General features: G+C 46.0%; 1 protein-coding gene across 3 annotated transcripts in view; it reads left to right on the top strand.

Moving 5' to 3' along the window:
* WWTR1 (WW domain containing transcription regulator 1) overlaps nt 1-27,855 on the top strand; it is a 199,231-nt gene that overhangs the window by 88,269 nt on the left and 83,107 nt on the right. Inside the window, exon 2 of one of the 3 annotated variants that reach the window (XM_030215722.1) lies at nt 26,841-26,910. In XM_030215722.1, coding sequence (XP_030071582.1) covers nt 26,841-26,910 — 70 coding nt within the window. Of the gene's footprint in view, nt 1-26,840; nt 26,981-27,855 lie in introns of all 3 variants that reach the window. The other 2 variants (XM_030215721.1, XM_030215723.1) reach the window with 2 other exon arrangements.

The raw sequence follows: 27,855 nt of genomic DNA, 5'->3' as shown, positions 1-27,855 counted from the left end.
GTGCCCAGATGCTGTTATTGAATAAGTGTAAGTCGGTATTTATGCGCCAAAATTTCAGTGTTAGCACTTACGCCTTGTCTGTGGAGGGTGTAAATGTTGGTATCTAAATGTTGTACTAAAGCATGTAACTTACAGTATTTTATAAGTATTATATGTAAGTCGGGGGGGGGGGGGGGGGGGGGGGTCCCCGTCCATGGCTCACCAATGTGTATATACCCTTGCAGTAGCGTGTAACTGCATCCTTCACACCTAATTGCATGCCAGAATTGGTGTGTACTTTTGCCTGAGAATTTATAGAATGAGGGGGTGTATGTCATTCGTGAGGGTTAAATATACATATTAAGTGCCAGCAGGGGCGTAGCTACGGGTGGGCCTGGCTGGGCCCAAGCCCACCCAATTTCAGCCCAGGCCCGCCCAGCGCCAGCCCCAGCACCTATTGCCGGCCACTGCTGCTTTTCCTGTTGAGCAGCAGGGCCGGCGGCGGCGCTACAAAAAGAAGAAGCGCTAACGGCGCTAAGGACGAGAAATGTTAAAAAAAAAAAAAAAAAAAAGCGCGGCACCGGCAGGCACTGTCTAGGCAGCCTTGAGGCATTGGCTGCTGAGGCATTGGCTGCTGGCTCGCAGGCTCCTCCCATCGACGGGAGGAGCCTGCGAGCCAGCAGCCAATGCCTCAAGGCTGCCTAGACAGTGCCTGCCGGTGCCGCGCTTTTTTTTTTTTTTACATTTCTCGTCCTTAGCGCCGTTAGCGCTTCTTCTTTTTGTAGCGCCAGCCCTGCTGCTCAACAGGAAAAGCAGCAGTGGCCGGCAATGGGAGCTGGGGCTGGCGCTGGCATGCAGGGCGGGCCTCGTCGAAGAAAAGAGGGAAAACGTGGAAGGATGGGGAGAAAAAGAGGGAAAACAGATGGAAGGATGGGGGAGAAAAAGAGGGAAAACAGATGGAAGGATGGGGGAGAAAAAGAGGGAAAACAGATGGAAGGGTGGCAGAGAATGAGGGAAAACATGGAAGGATGGGGAGAAAAAGAGGGAAAACAGATGGAAGGATGGGGAGAAAAAGAGGGAAAACATATGGAAGGATGGCAGAGAATGAGGGAAAACATGGAAGGATGGGGAGAAAAAGAGGGAAAACAGATGGAAGGATGGGGGAGAAAAAGAGGGAAAACAGATGGAAGGGTGGCAGAGAATGAGGGAAAACATGGAAGGATGGGGAGAAAAAGAGGGAAAACATGGAAGGATGGGGAGAAAAAGAGGGAAAACAGATGGAAGGATGGGGGAGAAAAAGAGGGAAAACAGATGGAAGGATGGCAGAGAATGAGGGAAAACATGGAAGGATGGGTAGAAAGAGGGAAAACATGGAAGGATGGGGAGAAAAGATAGAAAACAGATGGAAGGATGGGGAGAGAAAGAGGGAAAACAGATGGAAGGATGGCAGAGAATGAGGGAAAACATGGAAGGATGGGGAGAAAGAGGGAAAACATGGAAGGATGGGGAGAAAAGATAGAAAACAGATGGAAGGATGGGGAGAGAAAGAGGGAAAACAGATGGAAGGATGGCAGAGAATGAGGGAAAACATGGAAGGATGGGGAGAGAAAGAAGAGAGCTGCTGGATGGAAAACGAGAGTAGTGAAAGGCTGGAGAATAAGAGGAAGGGGCATGGGGAGAACAAGGGTGAGAAAAAGATGAAAAGCCATAAGTAGATGAAGGAAATTAAAGAATGGATAGTAAGAATGAATTAAATCAGGACAGAGAGAGAGAGAGAGAGGCAGAAAAATATTGAAGAAAGCAAAGAAAAAGGAGAGAAAAATGAGAAATGGCCAGGAAACCGTGGCAGAAGAGTTAAGCGAAAACGAAGGAAAGCAGAATCTAGAGACTGGGAGCGACACAATGAGAAAAAATAAATGGCCATACAAGAAAGGTAAAGAAAATAATTTTATTTTTAATTTAGGATAAAGTAATATGGTACCTGTGTTAATGAAGTTTCAGAGACCAATACTTCCTTCCTTAGGTCAGGCGAGGATACCGTAACAGCATTATACTGACCTGAGACAGGAGGTTTTGGCTTCTGAAAGCTCACTGAAAAGGGTGTTAGGCTATTAAATAAATTTTCTGAAATCTGATGCACTGAAAAGCAGCACTTTACCCTGTGTGACAAATGCATCTGATTAGCATGACTAAATTTTGCTGGGGGAGGGGGGTAGAGAGAAAATTTTGTGCCCACCCACTTTGGGTTCAGGCCCATCCAAAATTGGCAGTCTGGCTACGCCACTGAGTGCCAGTGCTTCTGCTTAAGTGACCAGGTTGGTTGAATATTGGCCCAGTTGGTTCTTGGGTATGTTTTAAGTTTTCAGTCCTCTGTGCTCATAATCTTTCACCAAGGATGACATCTTTCTGTAGTGAAGAGATGTTTTCAGCAATTTGAATTCGGTGTCAGCATTTTGGAGGCCAAAGCTTACTGTAGTTCAGTCAGTTTGTTGTAGGTTGTGATATGTTTTATTGGAAGATCAGGCTAATCAAAATATGTTGCTTACATGATCTTCAAAAGGGGGGGAAAGGGGGAATGGGACTTAATATACCGCCTTTCTGTGGTTTTTCCAAGTACATTAAAAGCGGGACAATGGAGGGTTAAGTGACTTGCCCAGAGTCACAAGGAGCTGCAGTGGGAATTGAACCCAGTTCCCCAGGATCAAAGTCCGCTGCACTAACCACTAGGCTACTCCTCACATAGGTCCCTTATTCTGATGTTAGCATCTGCAGGTGTGACCTATAAGGCTTCAACAGCTCATGTAAGCCACTAGTGAGAAAAGTGAAATTTGAACCCTGGCTTCCTAGTTTGTCAGCCTACTATTCTAACCAGGAATGCCCCAATCAATATTTGGCATATTAAAATCACCTACTAGTAGTACTTCCCCTTTCACAACTATATATTAATGCCCTCAGTTAAATCTCTGTCCACTTCTGTATGTGAAGGAGGGAGTAGAGGAGTAGCCTAGTGGTTAGTGCAATGGGCTGAGAACCTATGAAACTGGAGCCAATTCCCACTGTGGCTCCCTGTGACTCTTGGCAAGTCGCGTAACTCTCCATTGCCCCAAGTACAATACTTAGAGGGCCCTTTTACAAAGGCATGGAAGGGCCTATGCGTGTGCAGCACACATCAAATTGGCATTACCGCCCGGCTAGAAGTGCGCGCCTGGCGGTAATTCCGAGTTTGGCATGTGCCAAAAACACAAGGTGATCGTCAGTTGGTGTGCATTAGATGGTTACCGCACAGGTAACAACACCCGAGCCCTTACCACTAAGTCTGTGGGTGGCATTCACCATAAATAGATGCACACTGGTTTTCATTTTGCTGTACATCCATTTCCCGACCCAAACCCCCTCCCCCTTTTTTTCCAAATGTGCTGGAGAAATGGTCCCGCGCATGTCCAATGCATGCGCCCACACTAACGCAGGCCACGATTTGGTGTGCCTTTGTAAAAGGGCCCCTTAGATTGTGAGCCCACTTGTATTTCCCACTATGCTACTCTACCACAGCAAATTATGTTTATAGTCTACTCCTTCTGTTGCTTTTACTGTAAAATGGTTGTTTCTCTTTCCCAGTACTGAAAAAGTTAGGCAGTGTTTTTAGCTTGATATGCAAAAGTGTAAACAGGTTTTCCAATGTTTAATACCTGTTGGGGGTGCCGGAAATGGATGACTGGGTGTTCTTTAGCACAGGGTAAGCTTGGAAGAGCATTGAGTGAGTCAGAGCATGTGGGCTGTTGACGCTGGTGAGTCATCTGCTTCCCTCTTGCCTTTAAGCCGGTTTACTTTGAAGTGTTCCGTCAGAAAAATCTACTCTCTGGTCCCAGTGACAAAGCACTGATAAAGGCAACTATAGTGATTTATACACTGGTAGCCAATCTTTAAGTGGTCATTATCTTACATGACAGCTGTGTTTGCATGACAACACAGTTTAGTTTCCCTCTTCCTTTTCCAGTGAGTGAGAACACCCCTGCACAAAAGAAACTGCCAGGAAATTCATCACCCTTAGAACTGACCCCAGCTGAAGGATATAGAAGCTGTGGTAATTAAAGTTTAACCATACAGAGATTCTAAGAAGCGAAAGTGGCGTTGTATAATTTCATCCAGCTCTATGGATATTTATGGAGAATGCAAAAGAACTTGCTTATTAGCAGTTGAGAAAATAGGCCTCTCCTACAGCTTGGTAGTATGATTTTTGGAAATGGCAAATATACTGTAAAATTTGAGCTCTGAATTGTGGAAATGCTGCTGCTGGGATGTTGTTAGAGTGATAACGTCTCAAAAAGTATAATTGTGGAAACCTAGGACAAGGAGCACTTTCTAATAGGGCTGCATTTGGATTAAAATTTTTAATTGCACTTAATCATGCAATTAAAAAAAATGTAATTGCAATTGTACAATTAAAGGTGTTTTTATTTCCCACTGGAACTCCTTGTGACTCTGGGCAAGTCACTTAACCCTCCGTTGCCCCAGGTACAAAATAAGTACCTGTATATAATATGTAAATCACTATGCTATGCTACACCGTTCTTCTAATCAAAAAATAGTTTAATGCGGATTACAATAACAAAATAACAGAATAAATAATCCGGGAATTTACAAAAGTTACAGAAAATGCAATAATTGTAATAATTTCTTCCTCATGTTTTCCACTCCATCAGGGGAGTCTACCCTACTGCACATTTTGGTATCATCCGCAAAGGTGCAAACATTACCAGACAACCATTCAGCAATATCATTTACAAAAATATTAAAAAGAATTGGCCCAAGAACTGAACCTTGTGGCACACCACTGGTAACATCCTTTTCCTCAGACTAAGCTCTCCCTTTTTTCATCCATTCCTCCCTCTCCTCTTCACCCAGGTCCATTCTCTCTCTTTCTCTTATCTCCCTCCCTCTCTTCTGTTGTCCAGCACCTCTTCCTTCCTCCCCTCCGCCCCCATGAGCAATGACAGAAACTTGATGGTAAGCAGTACCAAGCTATTTTCATGGCTCCTGGAGCTCACCACCATGGCCATAGCTTCCACCGGTGGCCCCTTCAGTTCTGCTCATGAGTCTGCAGCTCACTGTCCTCTTCTCACCCAGGGGTTGGCATCTGCTTCTCTGTTGCATGGGTGGAAACAGGCTGCAGGCAGTATATGTGCAATGCTTCCACTGCTAGGGACCAACAGAAGACCACCTTTAAAGTAGACCGGTATGGGGGGTGATGTTAAATCATGGGTGGGGAAAAAGACGCTGTATCACACCGAGGACAAGGGTTGGGAATGGAAGAGAGGAGACAGGAGACGCTGCAAAGTGATTAATGTTTTTAGTGCTGCTATAAGACCTTTCTTCCCAAGGAATATCTTTCGTAACCTAGTACAATCAGTAGTGCTTAGTCACCTAGACTACTGCAGTGCACTCTACGCTGGCTGCAAAGAACAAATCATCAAGAGACTGCAAACCGCCCAGAACACCGCAGACTCATTTACAGAAAAACAAAATATGAACGTGCTAAACCCCTAAGAGAGAAACTACACTGGCTCCCACTTAAAGAACGGATTACGTTTAAGGTCTGTTCCCTGGTTCATAAAATCATCCACGGAAATGCCCCAGTCTACATGTCAGACCTGGTAGACCTACCACCCAGGAGCGCTAAAAGGCCATCCCATACATTCCTTAATCTTCACTTCCTCAGTTGCAAAGGCCTAAAATACAAACTAATGCATGCGTCAAACTTCTCCTACTTGAGTACACAGCTATGGAACGCACTGCCACGCATATTAAAAACTACTTACGAACTAACCAACTTCCGCAAATCCCTAAAGACCCACCTATTCAACAAGGCATACAAATAAGATCAGCTACTATCAATGTAACACATCACAACCTGACCTATTATCAGAAATGTTTTTATCTATAGCTATTATCTGAACTTAGATGACGTTATACTCTACGACATCTATACCTTACCCACTATCAACGCTCGTATTTTTTGGACTATAAGACGCACTTTTTTCCCCACAAATTTGGGAGGAAAATGGGGGGTGCGTCTTATAGTCCGAAGGTAGAGATTTCCCTCCCTCCCTCCGAGTTTGGGATCGCCCGCCCTGTCACCACTTCTCCCTACTCACGTCACGCGATCTTCCCTGGTGGTCTATTGACGTCGGGGCAGGAAAGAGACCCCTCTTTCCTGCCCAGTGCGCTGCTCTCCGTCCTCCTGTATGCTGCCTGACGGTCTCGGCGAGATTCAAAATGGCCGCCGAGACTTCGGCGATCCCGAACTCGGAGGGAGGGATTCGGACAAGACGCACCGGAGCACCTAGGTTTTAGAGGAGGGAAAAAGGAAAATTTTTTTTTTCCTATTTCCCTCCTCTAAAACCTAGGTGCGTCTTATGGTCCGGTGCGTCTTATAGTCCGAAAAATACGGTACCTATTATCAGCAATGTTCTTGCTTATATCTGCTTGTTTAAATTTCGACTATGTTACCTGCTATGGCACCTTCACCTGTATCTAGTATCAATACTTGTTTCTCTACTTATATCCACTTGTTAATTGAGTCTGCAAAGAGGTGGAAAAATGTGGGATACAAATGCAATAAATATAAAATATAAAGATAAAACAATGTATCGCTGGTACTGCACCCCCTCCCATCTTGCCCACATTTTTAAAACTGGTTCTGGAACTTGCTGGAAACATTGTGGACATAGGGGTCTATGTATCATATATGGTGGTCTTGCCCATGGGTACAGCCCTTTTGGACTTCTGTACTGCAAACTTTACAACAAATGCTTCAAGTGGCTTACCGGTTAGAGCAGAAAGTTGTTTGCTTCATTTCAAGCTGGTGGGCATCAAGAAGGAGTTACATAAATCGGCTACCAGTTTTTTCACGGCAAGTAAGTTGGTTCCTTCGGCAACCTGGAAGAAGCTATTTTTATCTTCAGTTGTCCAAGTTGTACAGAAGATGGTCTATATCTATCAGATGAATACATTGACTGCTTTGTGAACCAACCAATTGCTTTCCTTCAACAGGACATGGGACATTTATCAGAAATGGCGCTCACAGGAAGCATCTGGCCCACCATAATGCTTTTAGCATAGATGCTAATCTGACACTTTGCTGGAGGGTGTCGTGGAGGAGGATTCCGTGGAGTGCACGTGCTCCTTTTACAAGGGGGCGGATTGGATATAGTTAGGGGGGTTGGGGGAGGGGCTGGTTATTATATTTATTTATTTGTTACATTTGTACCCCGCACTTTCCCACTCATAGCAGGTTCAATGCGGCTTACATAGTAGTAAGATTAAAAGTATATTGGAGAGAATACTGTCTAAGCTTACCAGAGTAAAGGAGATGTGTAGATAGGTAACATTATAAGGGAGAAGGGTATAAGAGGTAGGAGGAGGAGCTAGTTTTAGGCTAGATTGAGATAATCAGGTGATAGGGTTGGGTAAATATAGGGAAAAATTGGAGGAGGTGTGGTCTGAGGCATTGACATTGTCACAGGGTCAGGTGAAGAATAGGTGGGCACAAAAAGTTAGGTCGTGGCGTTTGGATAAGCCTCCTTGAATAGATTATAGAAAATTTGACTGCATATTGTTGTTGTGTTAGCTTTTCACTCTTGTATTTTTGCCATGATTTACAATAAAAAAAAAAAGGAAGAGAGCAGTTCTGCAGACAACAGTTGAAGAGTTTTAGAGTATTTAATTTGAATTGGATAAATGATTCAGCATGTTGTTGTTTGAGTGGAGTGAATAGTGATGCCAGCACTAAGATAAGAGCATAGTGGTACCGGTTTATCGAGATGCTGTGTTTGAATTTGGGAAGGCTATTTTGATATTAGAGCTAGGATGAGGGTATTATTGCATTTTAGAATTTTGATGAGTTCAAGCATTTGTTTTGTATATAGTCCATCCATTCTTTTGAAACAGTACTGGATTGTAAATTTAATTTAGGGAGGACTTTTGCTGATGATTAGAAAGTATATGGAAATCTCTGGTGAAATGGTTGTCCTCATCGCTTAAGATGAATCTGAGGCTTTTTCTTCCCTTAAAATTCATAAAACATTATTAGAATTCAATTGAGTAAAGTTAAAGATGAAATTATTAATTCAAAATGATATGTGAATAATAGATTTTTTTTTGAAGAGTACGCTTAATTCTTGGGTAATTAATTTGTATATTTTTTGGTGGGGGCAGGACATAAATACTTGAGAACTTGTGCCTTTGGGAGAGTGATGAGTCTGGGGGTTAGGGTGTATCTCGGGGAGGTGTTTACTGGGGGAGGGGAGACCACCAGTCCATGTGTCTTTTTGACAGTATTGACCACTTTGAGATGCTGCAATGGAGCAGAATAATGCAGCTTGCGAGGTTGATCTTAAGTTGCATTATTCCTTTACCACAGGAGTCACAAACCTGCATTACATCAATACCCCTGGTTAGTGCCATTTTTTTTACTGCAGCTTAGTAATGTACCCCTGTATGATATTTGGGTAGATGTGCATAGGGGGCTGTATGGCTCTTAGGGGCAGGATAATAGTTGTCTTACAGTCCAATTCATAAGCCTAATGTTTTTTGCCATTTCTTAGAAGCTGATGTGGTCATTCCCTCATGTTCGCCCAATGTTTTGTCATTTGTTAGAAGCTGATGTGGTCATTCCCTCGTGTTCCCTCTCTTTGGAATGTGAAGCTGCCTATCTGATATCATGTGAATAAATAATCTTCTTTTACCTTGATTTATTTCTAAGACTAGTTTATAGCACTTTCTTCCTCCTTTCTTTGATGCTTCCAATTCTCAGCCATATGAAAAACAAAAGTTGGACAGCCTTAGATCAGTCGTAATCCTCTTGCTGCTGTCATTACTGTCTGTGGAATGATAAATGGTGGATCCAGTGGTCATGTGTTTTCTAATAATCTCTTTGAATAGGGTACAGTGCATCCGATTTTAAAATGGCCCTTTTCTCTTAAAAACAACTGTCCGCAGCTTTTACAATGTTTAACATTTATTCGACAAAGCTCTAATTTAGAAATAAAATCTACCGAAACCAGTCTGACTTGTTTAGCTAAAGGTTCCCATAATAACTGACCCTGCTTTTGGTCTGATGGCTGCGGTATTACAGCCAAAACATACAGTAGGATTTTTATTGGAGGTTCTTTTTCTTCCTGCTGGCTGTAGACTAGGCTGTGTAGTGGCGCCAACATGGGCAATACACTGTACATAGTACATAAGTACATAAGTAGTGCCATACTGGGAAAGACCAAAGGTCCATCTAGCCCAGCATCCTGTCACCGACAGTGGCCAATCCAGGTCAAGGGCACCTGGCACGCTCCCCAAACGTAAAAACATTCCAGACAAGTTATACCTAAAAATGAGAAATTTTTCCAGTCCATTTAATAGCGGTCTATGGACTTGTCCTTTAGGAATCTATCTAACCCCTTTTTAAACTCCGTCAAGCTAACCGCCCGTACCACGTTCTCCGGCAATGAATTCCAGAGTCTAATTACACGTTGGGTGAAGAAAAATTTTCTCCGATTCGTTTTAAATTTACCACACTGTAGCTTCAACTCATGCCCTCTAGTCCTAGTATTTTTGGATAGCGTGAACAGTCGCTTCACATCCACCCGATCCATTCCACTCATTATTTTATACACTTCTATCATATCTCCCCTCAGCCGTCTCTTCTCCAAGCTGAAAAGCCCTAGCCTTCTCAGCCTCTCTTCATAGGAAAGTCGTCCCATCCCCACTATCATTTTCGTCGCCCTTCGCTGTACCTTTTCCAATTCTACTATATCTTTTTTGAGATACGGAGACCAGTACTGAACACAATACTCCAGGTGCGGTCGCACCATGGAGCGATACAACGGCATTATAACATCCGCACACCTGGACTCCATACCCTTCTTAATAACACCCAACATTCTATTCGCTTTCCTAGCCGCAGCAGCACACTGAGCAGAAGGTTTCAGCGTATCATCGACGACGACACCCAGATCCCTTTCTTGATCCGTAACTCCTAACGCGGAACCTTGCAAGACGTAGCTATAATTCGGGTTCCTCTTACCCACATGCATCACTTTGCACTTGTCAACATTGAACTTCATCTGCCACTTGCACGCCCATTCTCCCAGTCTCGCAAGGTCCTCCTGTAATCGTTCACATTCCTCCTGCGACTTGACGACCCTGAATAATTTTGTGTCATCGGCGAATTTAATTACCTCACTAGTTATTCCCATCTCTAGGTCATTTATAAATACATTAAAAAGCAACGGACCCAGCACAGACCCCTGCGGGACCCCACTAACTACCCTCCTCCACTGAGAATACTGGCCACGCAATCCTACTCTCTGCTTCCTATCTTTCAACCAGTTCTTAATCCATAATAATACCCTACCTCCGATTCCATGACTCTGCAATTTCTTCAGGAGTCTTTCGTGCGGCACTTTGTCAAACGCCTTCTGAAAATCCAGATATACAATATCAACCGGCTCCCCATTGTCCACATGTTTGCTTACCCCCTCAAAAAAATGCATTAGATTGGTGAGGCAAGACTTCCCTTCACTAAATCCGTGCTGACTTTGTCTCATCAGTCCATGTTTTTGTATATGCTCTGCAATTTTATTCTTAATAATAGCCTCCACCATCTTGCCCGGCACCGACGTCAGACTCACCGGTCTATAATTTCCCGGATCTCCTCTGGAACCTTTCTTAAAAATCGGAGTAACATTGGCTACCCTCCAGTCTTCCGGTATTACACTCGATTTTAGGGACAGATTGCATATTTCTAACAGTAGCTCCGCAAGTTCATTTTTTAGTTCTATTAATACTCTGGGATGAATACCATCAGGTCCCGGTGATTTACTACTCTTCAGCTTGCTGAACTGACCCATTACATCCTCCAAGGTTACAGAGAATTTGTTTAGTTTCTCCGACTCCCCCGCTTCAAATATTCTTTCCGGCACCGGTGTCCCCCCCAAACCCTCCTCGGTGAAGACCGAAGCAAAGAATTCATTTAATTTCTCCGCTACGGCTTTGTCCTCCTTGATCGCCCCTTTAACACCATTTTCGTCCAGCGGCCCAACCGACTCTTTGGCCGGTTTCCTGCTTTTAATGTATCTAAAAAAGTTTTTACTATGTATTTTTGCTTCCAACGCTAATTTCTTCTCAAAGTCCTTTTTTGCCCTCCTTATCTCCGCTTTGCATTTGGCTTGGCATTCCTTATGATCTATCCTGTTACTTTCAGTTGGTTCTCTTCTCCACTTTCTGAAGGATTGTTTTTTGGCTCTAATGATTTCCTTTATCTTACTGTTTAGCCACGCCGGCTGACGTTTAGTCTTTTTTCCCTTTTTTCTAATACGTGGAATATATTTGTCCTGAACCTCCAGGATGGTGTTTTTAAACAGCATCCACGCCTGATGCAAGTTTTTTACTCTGCGAGCTGCTCCTTTCAGTCTTTTTTTCACCACCTAACAGCTTCTCTGGAAGTTTGAATTGAGCATGTATTACATATTTATTTTACAGATTAATATCCTACATTATCTTAAAGGCTAAGCTGGTTACAGATAACACATACAATATAATCATACAATATATAGGATCAATTAAAATAAATGAGCAAATCAAGACAGCTACAAACCATAAAATTAAACTTTAAATACATTCAATCTAAAACAAAATATGAACCCACTAGATAAACCTTAATCAGGAAAAGCCTGTTTAAATAAATGTGCCTTTAGCAAGCCAACATTGATGAGATTGAATTTAATTCCTGCAGAAGTAAATTCTCCTAGGAATTGTGGGTAGTTCAACTCATGGCATACCTTTTGCTTTCTTAGATAGTAAGATTGAGCCTGCCTTGAGTGGGAAAGCGCGGGGTACAAATGTAATAATAAATAAATAAAATAAATAAGATTTAGATCTTTGACCTTAGTGTTTCCAGATAGTTATGGATATTAAAATTCAACCGATTGCAAAACAAAAAAAAAGGGTGAGAGAGAGAAAGTCATCACACCAGGTATTTTTAGATTAAGCACAGAATGTTAAAATAAAACAGGGAGTTCAGTAGACTCTTATATTTGGTTGCCAGTCTGAACCAGTAAAGGTCTGAGACTGGAGACCATATACGGCAGCAATAATGTCAACAAATACATTGTAGGGATTCGTTTTTATTGGTCTGTTAACCTGCAACTAGTCTGAACTTTATTTCTGCCTAGTCAGCACAGCATCTGTGATACTTTGTTCAGGACTGGAGACAAAAATGTTGTTGTTAAGGGGTTAATGAACACCTCTTTTTCTTAGCACATGATGGGGTAGGCTGTGCAAATGCAGCAAAGACTAGGCCTCCAATTCTATAACGGCATTTGCATGCAAAATTGCCGTTATAGAGTAGGGCATGTTTAGGCGCGATCACTTACTGGTCAAAGACTGATGTAAATTGTCACGCCTAAAGTTGGCAGCGATAGTATTTTCTAACTTATGCGTGCAACTGCAAGATACGCCTCCTTCATAGTTATGCACTACAGCGTTTCGATGCTATGTTTATAGAATACTGCCTAAGTGCAGCTGCATGCGTAGCTACAAATTAGTGCCAATTAGCACCAATTAACCCACTTACGGGCTATTAGTGTTTCATGCCAATTGACACCTAATAAGCAGTGGTAGAGCTAACGCGCCTGGGCGGTAATTTCAAAGTTGGCGAGCGCTGTATCCCACACTAGAAAATAGTTTTCCATTTTCTACCGCAGGGGTGTTCCGTGTGGTAATTGGCAACGCGGTTACATTGGCACACACAGCCTGATTAACGCATGAGCTGTTTCCGCTAGGCCAATGGGTGGCGGTAAGGTCTCGGGTAGTGAATAGCTGTACATTACGTTTAATTTTAGCGCATGGCCATTTACTGCCGCATTTAAAAGGCCCCTTTTCCCAGCCACGGTAAGAAAGTAGTCTACCAAATATCAAGATGAGACCAGCTGCCCCAGTGGTTAAGGGGGTCATTTTGTAGCTATGTGCATGCATAGAAAGTACACACATGCTGTTTTCATGTGTGGGCGTTAAGAAATTTTCAAAATAAAACTATGCAAACTTCCTCTCTGAAAATTACCCTAGAGAGTTTTTCATGCTAGCACTTTACCCTCCCTGGGACCTGTATAACATGATGTGTGAAAGAAAGGACTTGTGTGATCTCAAAAGCTCATTAACTGCAAAATTGTTTTTGTGGGCCCTTTAAAACAGGAGCCCCAAACTACAGTTAGCAGGCACATCTGGTCTGGCTTTGGCAGAAGGAACAAGCCAGAAGACGAAAGTAACATTGTTGGCCCCTTCAAGCCAACAAGAGAAGGAGACATTGTGTGGGCCCAAAGGAGCCAAAAGGTGGAAGCAGCATTGTGTTGGGCTTCATAGATTGGAAGCGGCTTAACTGGGGGTTAGGGTTGAGGCCTCCCACTTAGCCATCTATCCCCCCTTCAATCTGTTCAGAACTCTGCTGCACGTCTCATATTCCGCCAGAACCGATATACTCATATCACCCCTCTCCTCAGGTCACTTCACTGGCTTCCGATCAGATACCGCATTCAATTCAAGCTTCTCCTTCTTACCTACAAATGCACTCAGTCTGCTGCCCCTCACTATCTTTCTACCCTCATCTCCCCTTACGTTCCCGTCCGTAACCTCCGTTCACAGGATAAATCCCTCCTCTCAGTACCCTTCTCCACCACCGCCAACTCCAGGCTCCGCTCATTCTGCCTCGCCTCACCCTATGCTTGGAACAACCTTCCTGAGCCCTTACGCCAAGCCCCCTCCCTGCCCGTCTTGAAGTCTTTGCTTAAAGCCCACCTCTTCAATGCTGCGTTCGGCACCTAACCCTTACCGTTCAGTGAATCCAGACTGCCCCAATTTGACTGCCCCTATCGGACCGACCGTTCACTTGTCTATTAGATTGTAAGCTCTTTGAGCAGGGACTGTATCTCTTTGTTAAATTGTACAGCGCTGCGTAACCCTAGTAGCGCTCTAGAAATGTTAAGTAGTAGTAGTAGTACAGTTGGGCCTGAAGGAAGGATGGGAACAATGCTGGGGTTAGCCCTAGTGGGTGGGGGGGGGGGGGGGGGGGGAGGGGGAGGCAGCATGAGTAGGAAGGAAAGAGGAAAACAAAGGGGTTCTCTTCCATCTGGAGCTCTTGCCAACTTGAAATATTTTGTGGCCCTTCCCGGGTAAATGTTGACACCCCTGCTTTGAAAGGTATCACACCCTGTTAGGACCCTGACCCGTACATCTACTCGAACTGTAACCTGGCAAAATGAAGTACCATCACCTCAGGCATACTTTTTTCTTTCATCTCAGCACCCAGAATAATTAATTAATGATATTGTTATCTTTGTCTTTCCCTTTACCAAAGAGCTGTCCTTATCTGAACCACAAACCTGAATTTAAATTATGAATATTATAGCCTTTAGAGCTTATTGAACTCATTAAAGCCCAGTCACGATTCTTTGTGTTCGTTGTAGGATGCTAAAAAATTAGGGTTGCAACAAGCTGAAATCATTTCTCATACAGTATTACAGAAGTCAAGTTCTCTAATAAGCTATATATAGTGAGCTGAATCCTTGGTGGGTTGTGATCCTGTCTGTAGGACCAAAGAAAGAGTAATCTAAAATTGAAAGCGTTGGATTGTTTTTACAGTGGTCACATGATATACTCTAACCTACGAAAATTTCCATTTTCTTTGGGCTCCGAGAGCTTTCTTACTAAAACAAATTAATTGCCTTCCAGCCCATCACTTTGAAGGCACAACCCTACTTCATTGCAGCCTTTTTATGATTGAAGGTGATTGTCTGGACTCTCAGGGAGCAGTACAACAAATGTCTAGGTCACTAGAGGATACTGCTTATGACATGGAAAGATATCCAGGGGAAGGCAGGGAGGACAGGGTATGAGGCTTCTTCCAGGTAAACTTGGGTGTGTGCTGAAAATATTGTGTCTGTTAATTCTGAGCATAAGGTCAGGTGGCATGATTAGTGAATCCTGATCTTCATTTAAGTTGTGTGATGTACATTTGGGGCCATCTATCAGGGGAAGAACGCTCATTACCTCCAGTCCACTGTTGAGTGCTTCAATTATTTATTTATTTATTAGGATTTATTTACTGTCTTTTTGAAATAATTCACTCAGGGCGGTGTACAGTAAGAGTAAATCAAACATAAGCAATAGAGAATTACAGCAGTAAAAATATTCAAATAACAATACAAAGTATGGCATAATATACTACTTACAATGTCAACACAATATGTAATAGAACATTTTAATAGATAGAATAGTAATATATGTGTGTCTGTGCATGTGTTTGAATGAATATAGCATATTTATACAGTAGCAATGCAAACGGCAGCATGTAGCATGTCTGTATCTGCAGTGTTTTGACATTATTTTTATTAATTACCTTAAGACATTGGGGCGTAACTTTGAATTGACACCTTTTGACATTTCATCAGAGCAAATCAAATAACTTTGTTGAAAGCTGATGTTTTGAAAGTGTTTTTAAAATACTATTTCTAAAAGGGGCAGTTATTTCCAACTTCAATTGATTTGTTTGGCTCCATTAATAATAATGAAGTGTTGTAGCAATACAGAAATGACAGGGTGTATGTACTGCTGGTGTTTGAATGTGAACAGCTCACGTGTGCATCGAGACGCATGACTTATATCTGAGTAATTTCATCTTCCCGAGACCTAATTCTAGTTCAGTAAGATGTGCCCTTTGCTGGTTTATTAAATGATGGGGTGGAGACGTGTTAGACCTGTTTGATTTTTTGGTTCTGGTTTTCCCTCTCTGTATTCTGACTGGCTGTGAATGTGTTTTGGTTCTGTACCAGAGCTACCTAAGGTTAAGGGGATTAAGGATTATGATGTCATTCCCGTGCAGTTGATTGCATGAAGTTGGCTCATGAGAAGTCGACTCATGTAGATATAGTCATATTATTCTGATATTCACGTTTAGTAATATCTTGCTGCTTTTAACTAGTGCATGTTCAAGAAAAAAATAGCCAAGGGCCGATATACAGTGACTATCTTAAATGAAACTCCATTTGTGTTATGTATGTTATTTTGTTCCCCACCCACATCTATGGATGGCTGAGTTATAAATAAATGAACTCTGAAGCTGGGTTTAATGTAATCTGTGCGTTCTGTTTCACTCTATATTGGTAGCACTGCTAATTAAACATATCCCCCCTCATTCTATAACTTGGGTCTACATTTAAGTGTAAGTTGTATTCTCCGAGGACAAGCAGGCTGCTTGTTCTCACTGATGGGTGACGTCCACGGCAGCCCCTCCAATCGGAAACTTCACTAGCAAAGTCCTTTGCTAGCCCTCGCGCGCCCGCGCGCACCGCGCATGCGCGGCCGTCTTCCCGCCCGAAACCGGCTCGAGCCGGCCAGTCTTCTTTTGTCCGCACTCGGTACGGTCGTGTTTTCGCCGTGTCGAGCCCCGGAAAGTCGACCTCGCGCGTCCAATTTGTTTTGAACGTGTTTTTTTCCTTCGGGAAAGCTTTGTCCTAGTCGGGAAGTGCTCCGGAAACCCCCCGCCGGGTTTCGTGTAAATCCTCCCCGTACTTCCAGCTTTTTTGCCCCGGTAAGTTTTCTTTCGTCGTCGGGGTAGGCCTTTTTTCGGCCTCGGTCGAGATTTTTTCTCCCTCTAAATTTGGTGCTTCAAATTTCGCCATTTCGGCTTTTGATTTCGCCGGCGTGATTTTTCCGCCCATGACATCGAAGCCTTCCAGCGGCTTCAAGAAGTGCACCCAGTGCGCCCGGGTTATCTCGCTCACTGATCGACACTCGTCGTGTCTTCAGTGTCTGGGGGCCGAGCACCGCCCTCAGAACTGCAGTCTGTGTTCCCTGCTTCAAAGGCGGACTCAGGTAGCGAGACTAGCCCAGTGGAACGTGTTGTTCTCGGGCTCTTCGTCGGCATCGGCACCGGGATCTTCGAGTGCATCGACGTCGTCAGCGTCCAGACCATCTTCCTCGGCCGCCCCTGCATCGAGTGCATCGAGGCATCGGGCCTCTGCATCGGCGCCGAGACATCGGATAGCTGCATCGACGTCGGTGGTACCAGGACCTCGTCTGCTGATGTCGTCGGACGGTGGTGCATCGGGTGGAGTGCAGGTGAGGGCTGTCCATTCCCCTGCTGGTGGCGGTGAGCCCTCGGGTGGGTCTCCCCCTACCCTGAGGGCTCCTGCGGTACAGCCCCCCCGAGATCGACCTTCTTCAGTCTCGGCCCCGAGGAAGCGACGGGTGGATTCGACGTCCTCCTCGTCGGTGCCGGGGAGCTCCGGTGACATGCTTCGGAAGAAATCGAAGAAGCATCGACACCGGTCTCCTCCCCGTGTCGGCACCGAGAGCTCTGGGTCGCCGAGGGATTCGGCACCCAGCAGGCATCGGCACCGAGAGGACCGCTCACCCTCTGTTCAGGAGGTGTCGATGCGCTCCGCTCTGGACAGCCCGGAACAGCCTCCACGCCCGGAACAGGTACTGACGTCGACGCCTGCATCGACCTCTCAGCCTTTCTCTGCAGCCGCTCTAAACGAGAGCCTCCGGGCCGTTCTCCCAGAGATTCTGGGAGAGCTGTTGCGCCCTACCCCTCCGGTACCGGCGGTGCTTGCGCCACCGGTACCGTCGAGCGTGGCGCCGGCTGGCCCATCGCCCAGGTTGAGGTCCCCGACGTCGGTACCGCGTGCGGTACCGACCGCGGCCACCTCCCAGGAAGGCTCCCCGACTACGTCGGCGGAGGGAGCTTCGCCGATGCGGGCGAGGGAGTCTACCTCTCGACGCCCCCATCGTGGACGGGGTTCCACGGAGTCGAGCAGGGCGAGGTTGCAGACACAGGTCCGTGAACTTGTGTCTGACACCGAGGGTGAGGCCTCGTGGGAGGAAGAGGAAGATCCCAGATATTTCTCTGACGAGGAGTCTGGGGGTCTTCCGTCTGATCCCACTCCCTCTCCTGAGAGACAGCTTTCTCCTCCCGAGAGTCTGTCTTTTGCCTCCTTTGTCCGGGAGATGTCTACGGCCATCCCCTTCCCGGTGGTTGTGGAGGACGAGCCCAGGGCTGAAATGTTTGAGCTCCTGGACTATCCTTCTCCACCTAAGGAAGCGTCCACTGTTCCCTTGCACCATGTCCTGAAGAAGACATTGCTTGCGAACTGGACCAAACCATTAACTAATCCCCACATTCCCAAGAAGATCGAGTCCCAGTACCGGATCCATGGGGACCCAGAGCTGATGCGCACTCAGTTGCCTCATGACTCTGGAGTTGTGGATTTGGCCCTAAAGAAGGCTAAGAGTTCTAGGGAACATGCTTCGGCGCCCCCGGGCAAGGACGCTAGAACCTTAGACTCCTTTGGGAGGAAGGCCTACCATTCCTCTATGCTCGTGTCCAAGATCCAGTCTTACCAGCTCTACACGAGCATACACATGCGGAATAATGTGCGGCAGTTGGCGGGCTTGGTTGATGCTCTTCCCCCTGAGCAAGCCAAGCCTTTTCAGGAGGTGGTCAGGCAGCTGAAGGCGTGCAGAAAATTCCTGGCCAGAGGAGTTTATGACACTTTTGATGTTGCGTCCAGGGCCGCTGCTCAAGGTGTGGTGATGCGCAGGCTCTCATGGCTGCGTGCCGCCGACCTGGAGAATAGAGTCCAGCAGCGGATTACGGACTTGCCTTGCCGTGCGGATAACATTTTTGGCGAAAAAGTCGAGCAGGTGGTAGAGTCTCTCCACCAGCGGGACACCGCATTCGACAAGTTCGCCCGCCGGCAGCCTTCAGCTTCTACCTCTACAGGTAGACGATTTTTCGGGGGAAGGAAGACTGTTCCCTATACTTCTGGCAAGCGTAGGTACAATCCTCCTTCCCGACAGCCTGCGGCCCAGGCTAAGCCCCAGCGCGCTCGCTCTCGTCAGCAGCGTGCGAATCAGCAAGGCCCCGCGGCTCCCCAGCAAAAGCAAGGGGCGAGCTTTTGACTGGCTCCAGCAGAGCATAGCCGACATCCAAGTGTCAGTGCCGGGCGACCTGCCTGTCGGAGGGAGGTTGAAAGCTTTTCACCAAAGGTGGCCTCTTATAACCTCCGATCAGTGGGTTCTCCAAATAGTCCGGCAAGGATACACCCTCAATTTGGCCTCTCAACCTCCAAATTGTCCACCGGGAGCTCAGTCCTACAGCTTCCAGCACAAGCAGGTACTTGCAGAGGAACTCTCCGCCCTTCTCAGCGCCAATGCGGTCGAGCCCGTGCCATCCGGGCAAGAAGGGCTGGGGTTCTATTCCAGGTACTTCCTTGTGGAAAAGAAAACAGGGGGGATGCGTCCCATCCTAGACCTAAGGGCCCTGAACAAATATCTCGTAAAAGAAAAGTTCAGGATGCTTTCCCTGGGCACCCTTCTCCCCATGATTCAGCAAAACGATTGGCTATGCTCTCTGGACTTGAAGGATGCCTACACACACATCCCGATACTGCCAGCTCACAGACAGTATCTGCGATTTCATCTGGGCGCACGCCACTTCCAGTACTGTGTGCTACCCTTTGGGCTCGCCTCTGCGCCCAGGGTGTTCACAAAGTGCCTAGCTGTGGTAGCAGCGGCGCTTCGCAGGCTGGGGGTGCACGTGTTCCCATATCTCGACGATTGGCTGGTGAAGAACACATCCGAGGCAGGAGCCCTGCAGTCCATGCAGATGACTATTCGCCTCCTGGAGCTACTGGGGTTTGTGATAAATTACCCAAAGTCCCATCTTCTCCCAGTGCAGAAACTCGAATTCATCGGAGCCCTGCTGGATTCTCGGACGGCTCGCGCCTATCTCCCAGAGGCGAGGGCCAACAACTTGTTGTCCCTCGTCTCGCAGGTGAGAGCGTCCCAGCAGATCACAGCTCGGCAGATGTTGAGATTGCTGGGCCACATGGCTTCCACAGTTCATGTGACTCCCATGGCCCGCCTTCACATGAGATCTGCTCAATGGACCCTAGCCTCCCAGTGGTATCAGGCCGCCGGGGGTCTAGAGGACGTGATCCACCTGTCCACGAGTTTTCTCGAATCCCTGTATTGGTGGACGATTTGCTCCAATTTGACTCTGGGACGTCCCTTCCAAATTCCTCAGCCTCAAAAAGTGCTGACCACGGATGCGTCTCTCCTGGGATGGGGAGCTCATGTCGATGGGCTTCACACCCAAGGAAGGTGGTCCCTCCAAGAAAGCGATCTACAGATCAATCTTCTGGAGTTGCGAGCGATCTGGAACGCTCTGAAGGCTTTCAGAGATCGGCTGTCCCACCAAATTATCCAAATTCAGACAGACAATCAGGTTGCCATGTACTATGTCAACAAGCAGGGGGGCACCGGATCTCGCCCCCTGTGTCAGGAAGCCGTCAGCATGTGGCTCTGGGCTCGCCGTCAAGGCATGGTGCTCCAAGCCACATATCTGGCAGGCGTAAACAACAGTCTGGCCGACAGGTTGAGCAGGATTATGCAACCTCACGAGTGGTCGCTCAATTCCCGTGTGGTGCGACAGATCTTCCAGGCGTGGGGCACCCCCCTGGTGGATCTCTTCGCATCTCAAGTGAACCACAAGGTCCCTCAGTTCTGTTCCAGGCTTCAGGCCCACGGCAGACTGGCGTCGGATGCCTTCCTCCTGGATTGGGGGGAAGGTCTGCTGTATGCTTATCCTCCCATTCCTCTGGTGGGGAAGACTTTGTTGAAACTCAAGCAAGACCGAGGCACCATGATTCTGATTGCTCCCTTTTGGCCGCGTCAGATCTGGTTCCCTCTTCTTCTGGAGTTATCCTCCGAAGAACCGTGGAGATTGGAGTGTTTTCCGACCCTCATCACGCAGGACGAAGGGGCTCTGCTGCATCCCAACCTCCAGTCCCTGGCTCTCACGGCCTGGATGTTGAGGGCGTAGACTTTGCCTCTTTGGGTCTGCCAGAGGGTGTCTCCCGCATCTTGCTTGCTTCCAGGAAAGACTCCACTAAGAGAAGTTACTTCTTTCATTGGAGGAGGTTTGCCGTCTGGTGTGACAGCAAGGCCCTAGATCCTCGCTCTTGTCCTACACAGACCCTGCTTGAATACCTTCTCCACTTGTCTGAGTCTGGTCTGAAGACCAACTCCGTAAGGGTTCACCTTAGTGCAATCAGTGCATACCATTACCAAGTGGAAGGTAAGCCGATCTCAGGACAGCCTTTAGTTGTTCGCTTCATGAGAGGTTTGCTTTTGTCAAAGCCCCCTGTCAAGCCTCCTACAGTGTCATGGGATCTCAATGTCGTTCTCACCCAGCTGATGAAACCTCCTTTCGAGCCACTGAATTCCTGCCATCCGAAGTACTTGACCTGGAAGGTCATTTTCTTGGTGGCAGTTACCTCGGCTCGTAGAGTCAGTGAGCTTCAGGCCCTGGTAGCCCAGGCCCCTTACACCAAATTTCATCACAACAGAGTAGTCCTCCGCACTCACCCTAAGTTTCTGCCAAAGGTTGTGTCGGAGTTCCATCTGAACCAGTCAATTGTCTTGCCAACATTCTTTCCCCGTCCTCATTCCTGCCCTGCTGAACGTCAGCTGCACACATTGGACTGCAAGAGAGCATTGGCCTTCTATCTGGAGCGGACACAGCCCCACAGACAGTCCGCCCAATTGTTTGTTTCTTTTGATCCCAACAAGAGGGGAGTGGCTGTAGGGAAACGCACCATATCCAATTGGCTAGCAGATTGCATTTCCTTCACTTACGCCCAGGCTGGGCTGGCTCTTGAGGGTCATGTCACGGCTCATAATGTTAGAGCCATGGCAGCGTCGGTAGCCCACTTGAAGTCAGCCACCATGGAGGAAATTTGCAAAGCTGCGACGTGGTCATCTGTCCACACATTCACATCTCATTACTGCCTGCAGCAGGATACCCGACGTGACAGTCGGTTCGGGCAGTCAGTTCTTCAGAACCTGTTTGGGCTTTAGGATCCAACTCCACCCCCCGAGGGCCCTGTTTGTTCTGTTCCAGGCTACACTCTCAGTTAGTTGGTAAATTTTTTAGGTCAATCTCAGTTATGTCCTCGCCGTTGCGAGGCCCAATTGACCAATGTTGTTGTTTTGAGTGAGCCTGGGGGCTAGGGATACCCCATCAGTGAGAACAAGCAGCCTGCTTGTCCTCGGAGAAAGCGAATGCTACATACCTGTAGAAGGTATTCTCCGAGGACAGCAGGCTGATTGTTCTCACAAACCCGCCCGCCTCCCCTTTGGAGTTGTGTCTTCCCTTGAAGTGTATTGTCTTGCTACATACTGGACTGGCCGGCTCGAGCCGGTTTCGGGCGGGAAGACGGCCGCGCATGCGCGGTGCGCGCGGGCGCGCGAGGGCTAGCAAAGGACTTTGCTAGTGAAGTTTCCGATTGGAGGGGCTGCCGTGGACGTCACCCATCAGTGAGAACAATCAGCCTGCTGTCCTCGGAGAATACCTTCTACAGGTATGTAGCATTCGCTGTAGAATACTAACATTTAAGCCAGGGGCGTAGCCAGAACTCAAGGTGGGAGGGGGGGGCCAGAGCCCGAGGTTGGGGGCACATTTTGAGTGCTGCCCCCCCGCCCCCTCCACCGCCTCGCCTCCTCACCGCCACGCCTCGCCTCCTCACCCCCTCACAAACAAATACCTTTGCTGGCGGTGGTCCCCAACCCCCGCCAGCCGAAGCCTTCTTCAGCGTGGTCTCCAGCACAGCCGCGTTTGCTGCCTGCCCCCTGCTCTTCTTTCTTCTTGTTCCTCCTGTGCACGCTGACGCTGGACACTTGCGACACAATGTAACCAAAGACCGTAACGGACATTACCTGACTCTTCTTCCCCCTTTCCTTCCCTAAGTTCCCCCCAATTGTACCTACCATACATGTACCTCATTCTACTAGAATATCACTTTGTATTCATTCATACTATGTATTTGTTCAGACCGGAATCAGCTAACGCCGTTAACGGTTATATGTAAGCCACATTGAGCCTGCAAAAAGGTGGGAAAATGTGGGGTACAAATGTAACAAATAATAATAATATTCTTCTTAATTCAGTGTCGTAAGACTCCCCTTAACTTCTGTCAATTCTTTTCAATTGGGCCTTATCCCATGCTTTGATTGTGTTGGTCATCACCACCTGTTTTTAAATTGGGAAGGTTTTACAATTCCTCAGGCCAAATAATACAAGTGAAGTCTTGTAAGGGGTGAGAAGTGCTCCTGTATATCAGGGTGCACTTTTGAGAACTGAGTGGAAAAATGCAGATCCCTTTTAACCATATATTTTGCAGCTGTTCTGAAAGGGGATGTATGAGTATAATTTTTCCCTTTGAAAATTGCCCATGATTTTCACCAACGTTTTGCATTTCCCAGTCACAACAAAACATGTAGTTTTGAAAATTCTGAACTATGGGCCTCTTTTTCAAAGCCGCGCTACCGGTTCTTGGTGTGGCAAATGAGAGGAAACCCATTCAATTCCAGTGGGCTTCCTCTTATTTGCCATGCAGGAATCGCTAGTGCGGCTTTGTAAAAGAAGCCCTACTACGTGTGGTGTTGCCTCCTTGCCTAACTCTGCCCCATGGAGTGCATCCATGAAAATGCAGAAACTATATAAAGGATGGGCAATTAGAAAAAAAAAAAAAAGAGCCCTTTTTCCTGGCTAAATAACTATCTGCATGGATAAATGACTTTTTTTGAAAATCATTCTCCCCCCTCCCCCATAGCTGCAGTCTGCCTCTGCATGATGGGCTTTACCTCCAATGTCTCTACCCAACTAGTTCTCTTGATTCTCTTGAACAAATTTAGAACATCATTTGCCACCTTGTGTTATCAAGTTAACCTGCATTAATTTGGGTTATAACAGAGAGAGGGAGCAAAGCACAAAAAAGCCAAGAAACAAAAACAAAAAGCACCAAGGGCCTTCAAATAAAAGTGGGAAATAAAGTCTTTAATCATATACGTTGATAAAGCAATACTTAAGTGGACCCGACACGGTCCGTGTGCCTCAGGGGTTGCAAGAGATAGCTGACAACATGCGATAGTGTTGTGAAAACAATACAATTTTAAGAGGCGATATACAGCAATGCTGTTTGGTCCCCTTCAAAGTTATTCGATTCAACAAACGCAGTCCTTCAGTCACAGATTGAGTCCGTGACTGAAGGACTGCATTTGTTGAATCGAATAACTTTCCATTTTGTGTGAAGGGGACCAAACAGCATTTCAGTATATCGCTTCTTAAAATTGTATTGTTTTATGTTGTCAGCTATCTCTTGCGACCTCTGAGGCAGGCGCTGGGCGCCGAAACACGGACCGTGTCGGGTCCACTTAAGTATTGCTTTATCAATGTATATGATTAAAGACTTTATTTCCCCCTTCTTTTGAAGGCCCTTGGTGCTTTTTGTTTCTTAATTTGGGTTAGACATCTGTTTAGTAAAAAAGGCTCCATAGAAAATAATGAGCCTTGTGTTATTTAATGTGCATTAAATTACATTAACGCAGGGGTTTTCAATCCAGTCCTGAGGACACACCAGCCGGTCAGGTTTTCAGGATTTCCATAATGAGTATTTTAGATTTGCATACAGTGGAGGTAGTGCGTGCAAATTTATCTCATGCCTAGTCATTGTAAGTAACCTGAAAACCTGACTGGCTTGGTTGTGCCCTGAGGACTGGGTTGAGAATCACTGGTTAAATGTATGTTAGCATGTAAATGAGTTCCTTAATTTTTTAACAAGGTAACCTACTTTCATTCTGCTGCATGATTATGCCAGTAGGTGATGCAGACTGCAAGTACTGACAGAGTTTCCTATACCTATGGGAAAAATCTTGGTATTTATTTATTTATTATTTATTTATTTGTAGCATTTATACCCCGCTCTTTCCCGCTCAATAGGTTCGGTGCGGCTTACAAAGCATGGATACAAGGTATTACAGAGATAACACAATGTATGGTTACATAGTATATACCCTGTTTCCCCGAAAGTAAGACATCCCCCGAAAATAAGACCTAGTAGAGGTTTTCTTGAATTGGTAGATATAAGGCCTCCCCCGAAAGTAAGACCTAGCAAATTTTTGTTTGAAAGCAGGGCTGCCGAGAGCCGGACAAGGCCGCCCCCCCCCCACCCGAGGTTGCCGGGCCCACCCTCCGTCGCTCCTGGAACTAACCTTAAACGCCTCCTTTCACCTTCGCAGCAAGCAGCAGCAGGGCAGACCTCTTCTTCCTTCCATGCCCCGCCCTCGCGGATGTTACATCAGGCGAGGGCGGGACACGGAAGGAAGGAGTGGCCTGCCCTGCTGCTGCTTGCTGTGAAGGTGAAAGGAGGCGTTTAAGGGTAGTTCCGGGAGCGACGGAGGGCGGGCGGGCCAACCCCGATCCAACCCCGATGTTTCCCCGAAAAATAAGACAGCCCCTGAAAATAAGACCTAGCGCATTTTTGGGGGCAAAAATTAATATAAGACAGTGTCTTATTTTCGAGGAAACACGGTAGCACAAAGTATGGTTACGAAATATGTAACGTAGTGTATGGATACAAAGTATGATAGAGATAACAAGTTGTGTAGAGAATGATAGGATGAAGAGACGGGGGAAGGATAGAGGTATGGTTAATGTTAGTGGTGTGGGTTAGTAAATTAAGTTGGGTCGCTCGGATAGGCTTGTTTGAAGAGGTATGTTTTCAGCAGCTTCCGGAAGGGTAGGAGTTCGTTGGTTGCTCGGATGTATTTTGGTATGGCGTTCCAGAGTTGACTGCCTATAACGGAGAAGTTGGAAGCGTAGTAGATTTTGTATTTGAGGCCTTTGCAATTGGGGAGGTGAAGATTGAGATATGTGCGAGAGGATTTGGACCCATTCCTGTTCGGGAGATCGATTAGTTTGGTCATGTAGCTAGGGGATTCTCCATGGAGGATCTTGTGGATCAGTGTGTGTACTTTGAAGTGTATTCGCTCTTTAATAGGGAGCCAGTGTAATTTTTCACGGAGTGGTGTTGCACTTTCAAATCGCGATTGGTATGTTTATGGTATGTGTAAAATATTTGTAATCCTGCTGGTTCCTAGGATCCCAGTGTTGCGTGGTAATGTAGGGGTAGTCACCTTCATAGCATACCCACCTTATAGATATTGGTACCTCAGGTATGTCTACCTTAACCTTCAGTGAGCTGAATGAGGTTGCATGAAACTAGAAGGCAAACAAACTCACCAAATGATTACACTTTTAAACATAGAGGGGCTGTTGGTAGTTTAGAGTCACCCCACTGGTACATTGTTAGAATTGCGTTGAAGAAGACATGTCGAGAGCCTCCTTTTTTGACAGTACAGTTGCTTGAGTGGTTAGAATAAATATAGCAGGTACCACAAAGTGCCTGGGATACTGGATGATACCTGAGTTTTTCAGCAGACATTGCAAGTAGTATACCATGCCATACTTTGTATTGTTCAAATATTTTTACTGCTCTAATTGCCTATTGCTTATGTTTGATCTATTCTTACTGTACATTGCCTTGAGTGAATTCCTTCAAAAAGGCGGTAAATAAATCCTAATAAATAAATAAATAAAACAGGAGAAACATGTTTTCCAGATGGAAACCTTAATTCTACGTTTGCATTTCAGATGAAATGGAGAAAAATGTAGGCAGGTAAAGACCATATAGCCTATCCAGTCTGCCCATCCATGCCATATACTCTCCTTATCACTCCCTTAGAGATCTTATGTACTTATTCCAAGCTCTCTTAAATTCAGATACTGTTTTTGTCTCCACCACTTGCACCAGGAGGCCGTTCTATCACCACCCTTTCTGTGAAGAAGTCCTGCTGCTTGATGTTTCTAGTTCAGTAATTAATCAGTTTTTCATCCTTCTCTTGTTTTGCAGTCATATTGATCAGAGTACCACATGGCAAGACCCTCGAAAGATGATGGCTCAGCCCATGCCTCATATGAACCATCACCCTGTCGCTACTTCTACCCCTATGGCGCAGAGATCGTTGGCACTGTCCCAGCCAAACCTCCAGGGTAAGCTCCAGAGGATCTCTAATGAGAGAAGCACTTTACATTCTCTGCATTTGAGTAAAAAAAAAAATAGTTATGTGCACACACTGTCTCGGAAGTGCTTGAATCTGGCCTGTCCCATCCTATGTTTTGGGCTTGTGCTGGGTTTCAGGTACTAAACACAAGATGTGAAATACCCCTTTCTGGAAGTGTGTTTTTATAAAACAGTGAGGCACTTGGGATGTTCACGCATGTCAGATTTCACTGGTTCCCAAACCTGATCCTAGAGGCACCCTAGCCAGTCAGGTTTCAGGATATCCACAATGAATATTCATATGAGTGATTTGCATGCATGTTTTTACCTTCTTTTTCTGGATTTAGGTTTAAATGATTCCTTGAGGACTGTCTTATCAAGCCCCTCATTTTTGGTTATACTTTCCACCTGTTTTGCATTCTTGTATTTCTTAACTGTTTTTTTTCTTGGTAAAAATTTGAAAACTCACTTGTTTAAATACGTTTTTGGTTAATCTTTTTAAAAAGTTTTCAGTTAATTTATTTCTGTATTTTGTTACCCGCTTTGAACCACTCTTGTGGGAGTTGGTGGGATACAAGAACTTACGTTGACATTCATTGTGAATATCCTAAAAACCTGGCTGGCTTAGTGCCCTGTATCCCGGTGCCCTTTACTGAACCTACCCCTATATGGCAGGTGCTAAACGTATAAATGCCTTGTCTGTGAATTTTTACTGACTACCCTGGCACTGTCTGTATAGCATTGGGGTGAAACGAGGTGGGGGGGATCAACAGTCTAGCTCAAGGGTTCTCAACCCAGCCCTTGGGACACACTTAGCCAGTCAGGTTTTAAGAACACCCACAATGAATATGCATTAGATAGATTT

This window comes from Microcaecilia unicolor, chromosome 10, assembly GCF_901765095.1.
Source record: "Microcaecilia unicolor chromosome 10, aMicUni1.1, whole genome shotgun sequence".
Lineage (NCBI taxonomy): Eukaryota > Metazoa > Chordata > Amphibia > Gymnophiona > Siphonopidae > Microcaecilia > Microcaecilia unicolor.
This window is presented reverse-complemented; position numbering and strand designations above follow the sequence as displayed.